The 14,142-nt window shown below is 31.4% G+C and overlaps 2 protein-coding genes across 3 annotated transcripts in view; both read left to right on the forward strand.

The window, feature by feature from the left end:
* The window catches only part of LOC113378619 (serine/threonine-protein phosphatase 4 regulatory subunit 1-like), a 126,192-nt gene that overhangs the window by 24,019 nt on the left and 88,031 nt on the right, over window positions 1–14,142 (forward strand). The gene's annotated exons all lie outside the window — the stretch shown is intronic.
* On the forward strand, window positions 12,569–13,006 carry LOC113378621 (reactive oxygen species modulator 1-like). The gene has a single exon (XM_026619171.1). The coding sequence runs from the start codon at window positions 12,569–12,571 to the stop codon at window positions 12,809–12,811; it is 243 nt and encodes an 80-aa protein (XP_026474956.1). The 3' UTR covers window positions 12,812–13,006.

The following is a 14,142-nucleotide window of genomic DNA, read 5'->3' on the forward strand; positions in this document are numbered from 1 at the left end:
TTTTGTTCCATATAGTTATTACGAAGGAAAGGAAAAAAGGAAAGGGAAAGCTGTATTAATAGCATCATCGAGTTAAATATCTCATTGAGCCATTGGGATATTATAAGATAATATTCATTGAGCATAGTTTTCTATATACATATTATAAATTATACTACATTCATTTTATTGCAGTACCTACGTTAATTTTCAATCAATTCAATCACATAAAGAAAAAAGGAAAGGGAAAGCTGTATTATAAGCATCATCGAGTCAAATATCCCATTGAGCATCATTTCCTATATATGTATTATAAATTATATCACATACATTTTATTACGGCAGCTACGTTAATTTTCAATCAATTCATTTCAATCAATCACATTTAGTATTAATTTCAGCGCTAATTTCGAAATTATCAAACATCAAATTTTGATCGTCAACAATCGTTATTCATCTCATATTATAAACATTTAATATTATTATACCGATGTAAATACAAGTCGTAAAACTTTTATTATAATAGTTTTATCGGGCTCGGGCAATTATCGATGTTATTAAACTATTAGAGTAATTGATAATTTGGAAATTATAATTGAAGGTTTGATTCTGATCGAAACTTTGAAAATGACCAATATTGTTGTAGATTGATATTTGTAAAATTTATATTAATTTAAGGCACAATTTTTGGTAAATAATTTTTCAATCTAACATTTGAAAAAAAGAGTAATTAGGATTTTAATTAATCTTACTCTCTTCATTTTTGGAAGAATGAATCAATACATCTTCTAACACAGATGTAGTGATGATCTAAATTGAATTTGCTTGAATATTTATACAATTTTTGATTTGAGACGCTTTAACCTTTTATATTTTGATATGTATATAGGTATTCATATAAATATATGATTTAGCTATTACCTCTTACCTATTTCTATAAATTCAGACTTTACCTCCTGAAAATACCAGTTCGATTTCCTCTTACGGCTTATTGTAGTGACATCGTTGTCTACTAAATTCCTGTATGAATGTTTACTTATTTAATATTTCAAATATTTCTAATACTTTCGAGAATATTTGCCTTTAACTGCTATATAATTTACCGTTAAAGGGATCGTTTACGTTTACAGTCTTTGCTGAATAAAACTTAACCTGTAATAAATTCATCGTCAAAATTAGTTTCGTTTGAAACGATATTGTAAATGACATATATGTATTGCATTTTTTAAGTCTTATGGGGTTGCCAAAATTTGTTTATTTTTATACTTAAACCAGCACAAGAATGTAATTCATGTTAAGTTTCATATGTCACATATTTTCAAGCTCAGTACAAATAGGTTTGCATTTTTAAATTCATACCATGTTTAATGTTTTTTAAAAGTAGAGTCATTGCTGAACTTGCATATTTCTGTCTAAGGAATGCTAAGAATTTCAGCCATATCAAATATATTAATTATATCATTTTAATCAAATGTTTTTTATACCTTTTAAGCTAATTTCTTGCTTATTATTAATAATTTCAACTGTATATTTCTATCCAATTTTATTATTTAATTATTATTCAATCAATCTTTTTTTTTGATTTGACACTAAAAGAATATCATGCTAATATATTGGTATATGATTTATTTTCACTTTTAAATTATTATTAAATTTTATTAATTGGTCTACGGTGGTAGTCATTTTTTTCTTTTCTCATTATGTTGTTTATTTTTCTATTATAGTTTTGGATGTTCTTTTGTCTTTTTTATTGCATTTTTAGTGAGGACATGGTTTCTTTTTAATAATTTTCAAAAAAAAAATCACCAAAATTACCAATATTTCTTTTTTTCTCTCATCACATTATATATTTTATTCAATGAAACTTTCTGTTTTCTTGGTGTTGTTTTATTGCATTTCTATTACGGGCAAGTTTTTTTTTTTAAAAAAATCGAAAAAAAACACCAATATTATTGGTATTAGCAAAATTATCTTTCACTCTATATTTTTTTAAAAAAAAATCTCATTTTTCATATTCAATGGAACTATTGCTCTGTTTTCTTGTCGTTTTTATTGCATTTTTAGTATGGATATAGTTTTTTTTTAAAAAAAAAAATTTTCAAACAAAAAAATCAATAATATTATTGGTGTTGGCTAAATTATTTTCCCCTTTTATATTATCTTAAACTTTCTTCTCATCATATTTTATATTTTTTCAATGGAACTTTTGCCTTATTTTCTTGTCGTTTTAATTGCGTTTCTAGAATGGATATAGTTTTTAAATAATTTTCAAAAAAAATAATTCACCAATATTTATTACTGGTATTTGCTAACTGTTTTCCACTCTAAATATTGTCATTTTTATTCTCACATCTATTTTTCAATGAAACTATTGCTCTGTTTTCTTGGCATCGTTTTTATTGCATTTCTAGTATGGACAAGTTTTTTTTTTAATAATTTAAAAAAAAATCACCATAATTATTCGTATTAGCAAAATGATCTTTTACTCTATATTTCTCAAAAAAATGATCTCATAATATTTTATATTTTTCAATGGAACTTTTGCTCTATTTTTTGTCATTTTTATTACATTTTTTTAAATTAAAATTAAAATCAATCTTTTTTTTAAAAAATGTATATGCATGCAATCAATATTATCTGTATATTTTTTCTACAATCTTATGCTAATTTTTATTAACGGTTACTTTGAACCTAGATCAGGGTTTATTAACGGTTAAATAAATTAAGGAAATTCATATATAATTGCTATCTTTAGAACAATGATTGAAAATAAAAACTCTTTTTTTTTTCAAGTCTTATACTAAAGTGGTTTAAGGATAATTTTTGATTAGTCAATGTGTGTATATACCTAAAAAAAAAAAAAAAAAGTTCTAGCTTTAGTAAGTCGACATACTTTAAAATCAGTACTAAATATAATTGACAAAAAAAAAGATTTTATTTGAACTTTATTCTGCAATTTGTGCATTCTCGAACACTAAACAGAGACTGCTAACATACTTATGAAAAAATAATATTGAATAGAAATTAGTAGATACACCCAGTGGCGTACCTCATCGGCAATTTGAATTAAATAATATTGAGATAGTTCGGATCAAGGATGTTTTCCAATAATCAATGTATGTATGTACCTACAGAAAGGATTAGTAACGGTTAAATTTTCGTTTATGGATTTTCCTCAAAATCTCCAGCTCTTTGTCTACATGTATGCTGCTATATGCAGTAGTGTATCTATAAATGTGTATTAAGTGTGTAAGTGTGTAGTGTATTTTTTGTGTGGTAGGGTACAAAACTACCTACTACGTCGTAAGTCGTAACGTACTCAAGTTTTTGACCTTGACGAGGGGCGTTGGCCCTTCCTTCACAAACCAACGTACAAGCCGTACACATCACTACTGGAGGAAGATAGTGTGAGAAGCGCGGGAAAATATTTCACACAGGACACAAAATAATACACATGCACATTACACATTACACATTACACATTACACAAACACATTGGTACATAAGTTCAGTACATAAACACTTATACTTGTGAGATAAGTTTACCTCGGTGTGGATATCTCTCCTGTTATTATCCGTTTCACTGCAACTGACTTTTATAACTAAAATTATTGCTCTATTAGCTTTTGAGCTTTTTATTAATCTGTCGTTGAAACGCTGGTTTATGTATATTAATTAAGATTTCTGTTTGTAGGATTTTAATGCTTTCTTAAGTCAACATCATTGTATTGCGAACAATTTTTTTAAATAATTGTTAATAATATTCAAGCTGTAATAACTTTTCATTATAAACAATCCCTAAATTTATTAGTAAATAGTAGTAATGAGAGTGCAACGCTTCCAACTGTTTTAACAACTATGATCAGGGGTAGTTCAATGTATATTTAAATGAAACTAGTGTTCCAAAGAATCGTGCCTTTAGGCAAATTGCTGAAACTTTCCGTACATTTATGAATTTTTGTTCAAAGCGCTGCTTAGCTATTTTATAGACGAAATATCAAAGCTCGTAAGCGTCGTGTTGCAATCTAACGGATAAACATTGGTACGGAACTCATAAAAATGTAAACTAAATTTGTACTTACCAAAATCTCTCTAAAAATCTGATGATTTGATGTACATATGTCTAATAGTCATTTTTGACCGCCAAGTGGCATTTTATTACTTTTGTTTTATTGGATCTCCAAAACCTCTGGACCAGCCTTCCCAAAAATTTAATCAATTCTTCATTCCGTCATGCAAATCGAACGCTCCTTTCTCTCGAACTGAATTGTCATTTTTGACTGGACCTGCTTTTGCCAAAAACTAATCAGTACCTCTCCCCATCAATAGGAATCGAATGTTTTTTTTTTGAATCATTCAAATCGGCTGATCTGTGCTCTCGAAATCGTCGACGAAAATTTGTATCCTCACATACATACATTCTACACACAAACACTTTCTCTTGAACTGAATTGTCATTTTTGACTGCACCTGCTTTCTCCAAAAACTAATCAGTACGTCTCCCCATCAGTAGAAATCGAATGTTTTTTTTTAATCATTCAAATCGGTTGATCTGTGCTCTCGTAATCGTCGACGAAAATTTGTATCCGCTCATCCATTTCGTAATCCATTTTTCTGCTAAAATGGTCAGAAGGCTTTAAAGGATATGCAAACATTTTTATTTTCGATTTTTTTTTGCGATTACTATAACTTAACCTGTGGGAAATTAAAAATCGTCCATTTTGAACATATAGCCCCTTTGGAACCTCCAAATTCCAAATTTTAGACAAGTCTTTTATAATAAAAGAAAGATGACTTCTCATTCAAGAGAAATTGGTTTGATCAGCTACTTCGAATTATATTTTCTCTTACTAAATTAATTTGATAATTCTAGATGTTTTATTTCATTACAGTGAAATTTTAAAAAGATTTTTTTAAAAAATATCTGTAGTTCCAAGTAAAATAATAAATTTATATTTTTTTCTATCTATTTTGTACCTTTCCAATATTCGTTGTTAAATTTACTCTTCTAATTGGTTGTTGTGGTTTAAGTATGTGGTTTCCTGAAAACCCTAATTGGTAATTATATTTTTATGGGAGGACTTCAAAGACAAATATTTTACATGCACTTTTATCGATTATTATTAATGAGTTTTTCTGTGAAGTTGCATTTTTATTCCTTTATTCTTCAGAACATAAACTTAATTGTTAAGTTTGGAACCCTTAAAATTTATCTAGATTATTTTATTTTTTTGGATGTTTGGAACTTTCCATTCTGAAATATGACAAAATTTCCAATTTGACCTTATCACATACATATTGTGAGTTGTCCTTTCCTCAAATTTTATACTTCCTTTAAACATGTTGACTCTTTTCGAACTCTATTAATATAAGATCTTAAGATTTATTGCGAGATGCTACGCATAAATATGCGCCATTATCACTCATAACGATTCAAATTCAAAGAATCGCAATTGCTCATGCATTTGACGCATCGGTACATTGCTGAGCAACCTAACTTGCTCACAAGCGCCGACCATGAACGCAAATCAAGTACATCATTCAGGGGAGAATAATGTTTTAACTGTAGGAAATAACTTACAAATAAACATTTTGTTTATACTGGCTTCCGTTTGGTCCATCTTTTTATGGGCAACAAGGTATAAGATTTTTAACCATGGGCTAGTTGTTTTTTTTTCGAATTTCCTGAAAGCGATAGTGATCAAATCCTAGGTAGAATAAAAGGAAAAAAATATGAAGTTTAGTAGAATTTGCATTTTATATAAAAATGCATAATAGGGGGCGTCCATCAATCACGTGAGCGAGTTTTTAAGGATTTTTGGACCACCCCTCCCCTTTAGTGATACATGGTGATATTCAAAATTAGCCCCCCTCCCCCACAAAAACATCACATGTATTTTTAGTTATTTGAAAATGTTTGATTTTTCTTTTAAAAAAATCAGTTAAAAAATAAAAACACGTGATATCTCACTATACCCCTTCCACCCCCACGTGATATTTCGTGATTTTTTGTCAAACCCCCCTCCCCCTAAAAACCCTACGTGATTAATGGTCCCCCCCCCCTTGTGTACAAATAAAATTTATACTAGTAGAATTTGAGCGAAAAGCACCAGCAACTTTTGTGTTATTGTCGGGGTTTTCAAGTAATTTACCATTTTACTGTCCTGATTAAATGCGCCAACTTTTGATGGAATTTTCCAAGACACATTAGTACATTTTTTTCCAAGAAGGATCTCTCAAAGTCGATCAAATTGGAAAATTTCAAAATCATAGTTTAATCAAGTCTTAATTCTTGAAAATTCAAGAGCAAATCTGTCATTATATTTGACAATATTATTCTTGGTGTCATTTGGTGCAAAACTGGCATTGTTTTTGACTGTGGTCCTAGAAAAGTAATGAAAATTTATTACAATAACTGAAAAATGGTCACAGTTTGATCAACGCTCTGGGTTGCATTGAAAAGCTCATCATTTCCAAACTGTATGAAATACTTTTTTTACTCTTACTCTGTTTCGGCTTAACGTTGAGTTTTAGGACACCCTGTACATAAGCTTATTAAAGCGCATTTATAAAACTTAAACGAGGTGTCTTTATAGACGGCAACTCAAACGGTTATTTCTGTGATGAATTTGTTATTACACTTTCTGTTATATTACTGGTAATATAATTGATGCAGCAATACGTCTGAGGGCTATTTTCACTTTGAAATATATAGCTCTTCTATTTAGTAAGGATACGTGATCTATATTTCTCGCTTCGATTCAATAAAATTTGATGTGTTCTGAGACCAGCTTTACTACTGATGAATATACAGTGATATTTTCAATAGTCATATATAGTCAACCCTCGATTAACACGGCACCCTGGGTGCACGGTTCCCATATTACGCGGAGCTAAAAAAAACCCGACATCCCTCCGACTACACGGACTTCCTATTACACGGTTTTTGTTCAACAGCTCATAAGTTCCTTTCGCAACCTATGAGTAATTATAGGAACTTCATATCGAAAAGGTATTAATGTAAGTTTTGTTATCGACTTTTATCTTTTAGACATGCCTGATTATATAATAGCTGTCTAAGAACACATTTGAGCTGACTACTGCGTCGCGCCAATTTTTGAATGAGTTGTCTATGTCATACAGGTCATTTAGTCCGTATTACTCCTACTTCAAGTTGCATTTCTTGGTCTCTATACAGCACGATAAAAATGGTGCGATTTGTACTAACTCTGAGTCTCTCATAGCGCGGTTCCCATACTGGACTATTTAAGTTTCCATAGAACGCACTACGAATTAGCCTGAATTGTATGTGAAATACGAGTTTTTTATAGTACGGTTCTCATACTGCGCAGTACGCACTTGCCGCGTTAACCGAGAGTTGCCTGTATTTATTTATTATTTCCAATATATTCATAACTTTACATCTTTTTGTGTAATGTGAAAAGTTGTCCTCCCCTGGCGATCGCTCCTCTTTGCCACCCATGTATGCGCACATGCATGCGTATGTGTCGGTACGTATGTATTTAGTGTACGTACGTAAAACTGCATTCCATTCAGAAGTAATAAAAATAATTGAGAAACAAAAAGAAGTTTGATCGAAAGAAACGGCCGCGATGTTACGGGCGACTACTTGCCGTTGGTTGCTCGGATTCGAGACTTTATAAAAGTTGTAAACAAACTTTGTTATTTTCCCTTGGAAGGAAGGATGGATGGTTGGCAGTGTGTGTACGTGCGCCGAGGAGTATTTGATTCGACCACCGCGCCTATATATAGAATACTATTAGCATTGTAGTATCGATAGGATTGTTTTGCTCGCCGTTTAATGACATTCTTTCATTAAAATAACGTCTTAATGTCCTCGCAAATTCTAATTGTGAAGTAATGATTTTATGGTTGGCTTACTGTAGTTTTCCTGACACTTTTTAAGTTGTTATGCTATTTCAATAATTTTGAAAAGAATTGTATCAGAACATTTTTGTATTGGGTTGAAGAGATATTAACCTTTCCACTCGCGAATTGCAAAGTTTATATAAAATTTGCGGCATCCGAGTAGAAAAGGTTAAAATAAGTTTGTAAGTTAAGTACCAAATCCAACATTGATTATCTTATAATTGTTCTCAACAGTGCATTAACTTATTATTTTGTATATTTACTAACCCTTTGCGCTCGGCTGGCGCCCTGAGGTTACAACTTGAGTCTAGCTAATCACTCGGCAGTTCGTATACATAATGACTCGGTTCGTATTGAAGCGTCGATCAAGATCAAGGATTTGCAACAAGCAGCCCGCGGGCTTTATGCGCCCCTTCAAATGTTTTTCAGCGGCTAATCAAGTATTTCTAAAATATAATTCTATTTATTTCTTTAATATCCCACACGCAGATTGAAAAAAAAATGGCCATACGACCTTAAATAAATGTCAAAATAAAAAAATAAAAGTGAGATATCTCATAGGAGATAATCTCTTATTATGCATTAACACCAACATCACATTGTCTTAAAAAATGTATTTAATTTTGATTGACAATAAAAGTATGCAAAAAAAAAAAAAAAGAAATTATTTCTTCAATAAATTTAGCATAATGTATACTTGCATTAATGCAATTAATTTATGAATCTTTTTTCTAATTTAGTATTTTTATATTAAAAGTTTTATTAGTATGGTGTATATGTAATTTATGAAGTTTTGTAAATTATTAATAATTGCGGCTCGCCTTAAAATTTTAACAATTAAATACGAAAATGGCTTTAAACTTTAAGGTACTGCAGAAAGTAAATTTAGATATTACTGTAAAAGAATGTTTTACAATGTCCACAGATTCCTATAAAACAAATTACATAACTTACACAATAATGTCAAGTTTACAGCAGGTACGTTTTTGTCAGAATGCACCACCGAGTTGCTGGTAGATAACGTTCGAAAATTTCTCTTCCGGAAAGGGCAATTTTTTTGTCAATTTAGAATTTTTAAATCAAATTCTACAGTTTGGTACGTTTGGCCGCTTGTTTTTGTTGGTTTCTAATACTCATTGTTTTGGAATATACATGATGACATTAAGGAAGATTTTTCACTCCTTAATTATAGTATGAATATATGAATTGTTCTGTTGTTCTTTGTATTTCATTCAATTGTATTTCGCTGACATTGAAATCGTATTTGCTCAATTGCTAATTGCGATTTAAACACATCGGAATAATGAAAGTATAGGGGCCAATTCTAGAATAAAAATGAAATTTTATGCTATGGGTCTATAACAGCGGTCGGGGAACTTTTTTAATCATAACCCCAAATTTTTTTGGTCTAAGTTGATATTACCTCCATCGCGAAAGAAATTTCCCCCCATATGGACAACTATGTAGCAAATAGAATGAATATAAATTAAAAATAATTGCTTTTTGCCCCAAAAATTTCATTTTTACCCGATTTGGTGTAATTTACCTCGGTTCCCCGACCACTGGTCTATAATATCATATGTGTTGGTAGTCACGAACTGTCAAAGAGGTAGATGGAACGTTTTATTCTAAATCTACTTCTAAAACTTACACGCACAAATGTCAAATAATATTAATGTCAGTTTTATTATAAGTGCAACTTTTTGACGTCACTTTGATAACACACGTGAATTCTGACTAAAATTAATATTTTGACGTTTGTGCCTTTTGGAGGTTAGGTTTTATGTGTGAAACGCTCGAATAGTCTTGATGACTACCAACTCATAGTTATAGACCCGTAATATAACATTTCTATTTTATCCTAAAATTGGTCTCATAATTTGAAATTTCCTCAAGAATGAAAGTTGAGGGGTCAATTTACGCATAAAATAGAAATGTTATGCTATGGGTCTATATTCGTATGAGTTGGTAGTCGCGAACTGTCAAAGAGGTAGATGGAACGTTTTAGTCTAAATCTACTTCTAAAACTTCCAGGCACAATTATAAGTGCAACTTTCTGACGTCACTTTGATAACACACTGTTGTGCCATAATAGCAGATTTAAGATTTTGAATAGAAATGAAACAGGTTACACTTATATAACTAATACATTTATTCACTAATTAAAAGTGATATGTAGATGCGAAAGGATTCGCAGTTGAAATTGGAATAGGGATGATTGAGGCTTTTTTTGACATAGAGGGCGAAAAGGGTCGTATTGGCAGGTTGCAATGTCCTACCATCTAATTACCTGATGCGAAACAACACGTTAAGTCTGACCGAAATTAATATTTTCGTTTTTGGACCTTTTGGAGGTTAGGTTGTATGTGCAAAACGCTAGAATGGTCTTTTGACAATTGATGAGTATGAAGTCATACAATTATTGACCCCTATCTTAACATTACTATTTTATCCAAGAATTGGCCTCTTAATTTAAAAAATCCCTTTCGTACGATGCAACAAATCTCTAATTTCAATAAATGTTTGGTCTGGTAAAGGAATAAATGTAAAGAGCAACTTATCCTTACGATCTTAATTGTGTATAAAACAAACTTGAACTTGAAAAGCTTGTGAAGAAATATTTGAAATTATTTATTTGATTCCCCTTACGTATCTCATTCAAAGACGACATTCTCAATTTAATCAGAAAATCAAAATTTATTACACATTATCGCTCTGCGGGCGAGTGAAGACGCCAGGTCTCTAAACCGCGGCGCGTTGCATCGGCGCATCGCCGGTCCAACGTTCGCCGTCCGGCTAACAACATATCTTGATGATTTAATATGTATCGATGTTTGTTGCTATATTTCCCCGAAATGCTCATTCATCTCGTTCACGCCGTCTCTCCGACTTCTTTTAACCCACGTGTGTGGCGACTTCGTCTTCTCTACGTCAATGAATGAGTAGTAGATGCTCATCAGAAGGCGGGAAGAATATACGCACACAAACGGATCCGAAAAGAAAAAATAAGACTATCATGATAAAAATTGAAAAGACTAAAAAGAATACGATTCCGACGGACGAACGGACGGACGGGGACGGGGGTTTTACTAAATGGGAAAAAACAACATTTTCAACGTGCCTTCTATACGCTCCAAGTTCGTTTACCCGAACGAGAGTTTGTTGTAAACAAAGTTGTTGCGTCTCGCTCTTTTGGATCAGTTGGTTCATTTGAGGCAAGATCCTTTCAAGCTCACGTGCTGCACATTGGTGTAATTGAAGAGCTGGGATAATATTTTTCAAGAACCATCAGAAAATTTATGAAGTTCAACTAAAACATCAGAAGAAGCAGTTAGAAATCTATGTTGGATCACGTTTACCTTTTTGGCAGCTTATATTGAGAAATGATATTATAATTGTTTTTTATTTAACACATTCAATATCTTTTTTTTTATCGAGTATTGTAATTATTCTGTTCTGAATTTATTCCAACAACTTTCTTGCTCTGTAGTGATATCAGTTTTCGAGATAGCAATATGTTGCCAAGTGAAAATAGTCTTTCTCCGGCACTGCTGCATCAGTAAAAAAAATTGGTCAGTATTAGTGAAATTGGTAATAATGAGGATTCATCGCATAGAGATAGGACAACAGACCAAAAAACAGCAAATTTTTGGTAATACTTACAATGCCTAAATCGAATGCCAATCCAGTGATTGGACATTCAGGTATTATGGTAACTTAAAGAATTCCAAATTATAAAATCAGTATTTCTACCAGTTATATTAATTAGTGCGTATAAAATATATTACACAAATCAATTTGCATTAATTGTATATAAATTGCTTATATTTGCATTAAGGACAGTATATTCTAAACTTTTAAAGTACAACTAAATAATACGCATGAATTTAGCAGTAGATCAGTCAGAAATCTAACTTTGATCACGTTTTCCTTTGTTGAAGCTTACATTAAGATATGATATTGCAATTGTTCATTTTCCATTTAACACATTCATTATCCTTAAGCCTTATTTTTTTAAATATCTGCACCTAATCCATTGTGGAATATCAGCAAATTTTTGGTGATACTTAGAATGTATTAGTCGAATATTGACATTGTTCTTCTCGCTTGGTAATATAGATAGCAATATGTAAAAATAGCCTTCCTTCACTTGGACTTGCTGCAGCTATAAAAAATTGATCAGTATTACAGAAATTGGTAATAATGAAAATCTACAATCACATTTAGATGGGATTGTTTGGCCACACGATAAAAACAGATGTAGTTAGTTTAGTAAATGATCACAACAGCTCATAATGGTATTTCTACTAGTTATTTTGGTTAGTGCGTACAAATTATAATACACAAAGCAATTGGCATTAATTGCATATATTTGTACCAGCGATAGTGTATTCTAATATATTTCAATTTCAATATTTTTTGTATTGAAATGAATTGTCTTATACCCGAACTAGAAACAAAAAAATATACGTCTAGAATAATTTATTGCCCGAAACAAAACAAAACCTCACATGGCAAAACATTCGAAAAATGACATCTAAATTGTGACGTAATGTGAAAAAGCTATTTAATAGCTATCATCATCATATTGTGCGACGTAAATAATTTAACAAACAAATCACAACAACGGCGTCGTACAAGAAAGGCAATCAATATCAACTTAAAAGTCAAATTGTTATGAAAATTTGAAACACTCAAAATGCCTATCTCGTCCTCCTCCGGCATGTATCAGCAAGGGCCCACTTGCTTCGACAAAATGAAAATGGGCTTCACTATTGGTTTTTGTGTCGGTTTGGCCAGTGGTGCTCTATTTGGAGGATTTTCTGCCTTGAGGTATGGAATGAGAGGACGTGAACTTGTAAATAATGTTGGAAAAGTCATGCTTCAAGGTGGTGGCACTTTCGGAACATTCATGGCTATTGGAACTGGCATTCGATGTTGAAGCTTTGTTACACCAGCCCAAATCTTTTGTAGTTCTTACACAAATTATATATATATGTAATCATGAACGAATGAGGTGTCAAATACTAAATATTTAGATGTAAATAAAAATCTGTTTAAGCGACGAAGGGTTTAATTTATCAGTTTTACGTGTTTTATTCAGCTCTACATGCATCATTTCATACCTGTCATATTTGCTGTCAGATCAATATTGTACAATGTTGTAGCTATCAATACATTTTGATTGTTTTAACGAAAATTCTGCTTAATCCTTCCTATATTTAAACACGAATCAAATAAAAATGATGCGTAAAATTAGCTCCACTTTTTATACGAGTACAAGGCTTATAACAGATCTCTAAATATATAATGATAATATTGGGTATACAATTAGTTCCTTCCTAGAAAGTGCAAGTAAATCTCTTGTCCATGAAAAAGAAATTACTTTGGAAAGATTCGTATTATTAAATGCAAATGACTTACTGTTTTTTTTTTAAGGAAGTCAAAATCCACGATATACGTTAGTGTGATTCAAATTTTCTTTAGCAAGCTTTTTCTTGAATCTTTGTTTTATTATTTATATTATGTTATGTGACGTGCAAGTGCAACATTTAGGTCAAATTTCGGTTGCTAATTTAAAACTTATTATTCTCTTACTTGGCCTTTCGTCTGTTGGAAAGAGGTAACGGTTAGAGCTATGGGATTAATCAAAGATTGAGTAATGTAATTCTTCTGTTATGAATTCAATCCAACAACTCTCTTGCTTAGTAGTTTTATCAGTTTTCACTGGAAAATATAGGTAGCAATATGTTGCTAAGTGAAAATAGCCTTTACCCGGCATTGTTAAAAAATTGATCAGTATTAGTGATTGGTAATAATGAAGATTTAACACATAGAGATAGGACAATTGTTTAGGTTGCCATTCAGTAGTTCAGGAAACTATCACAACAGCTCATAGAACCCTTAAATTGTGGTGGGAATAGCTCAGTAGTAGCACTCACACGCCAGGGGATACTCGGTTTGAGCCCTGGCACTGACACAAAATTGTCATTTGATTTGTTGGATTGAAATTAAGTAGAGTTTGAATTGTGGATTTGAGATAGAATTTGTAGAGGTTAGTAGTAATAGAAGTATGAAGGAGTCAGTTATAAAGCAAATTTGATAGCATAGATATAATAATAATAATAAATAGTAGTCTGTCCGAAGGCAGGTCCATGGTGTGAGAGCCACCACAAATAAATGATTCCCATACCCTTCAACCTATTACCACTATTCCCCTTTCCCTTTTTTATTTTATGTATTTTCCTTTACGAACTTCTGATTCCATGCTTC

Source organism: Ctenocephalides felis, unplaced genomic scaffold (genome assembly GCF_003426905.1).
Source record: "Ctenocephalides felis isolate EL2017-DRISC unplaced genomic scaffold, ASM342690v1 CF-g0.4_SCAFFOLD_01886, whole genome shotgun sequence".
NCBI classification, from domain to species: domain Eukaryota; kingdom Metazoa; phylum Arthropoda; class Insecta; order Siphonaptera; family Pulicidae; genus Ctenocephalides; species Ctenocephalides felis.

Coding starts and splice junctions, on each gene's coding strand:
- LOC113378621 (XM_026619171.1), top strand. CDS start 12,569: ATGCCTATCTCGTCCTCCTCCGGCATGTATCAGCAAGGGCCCACTTGC.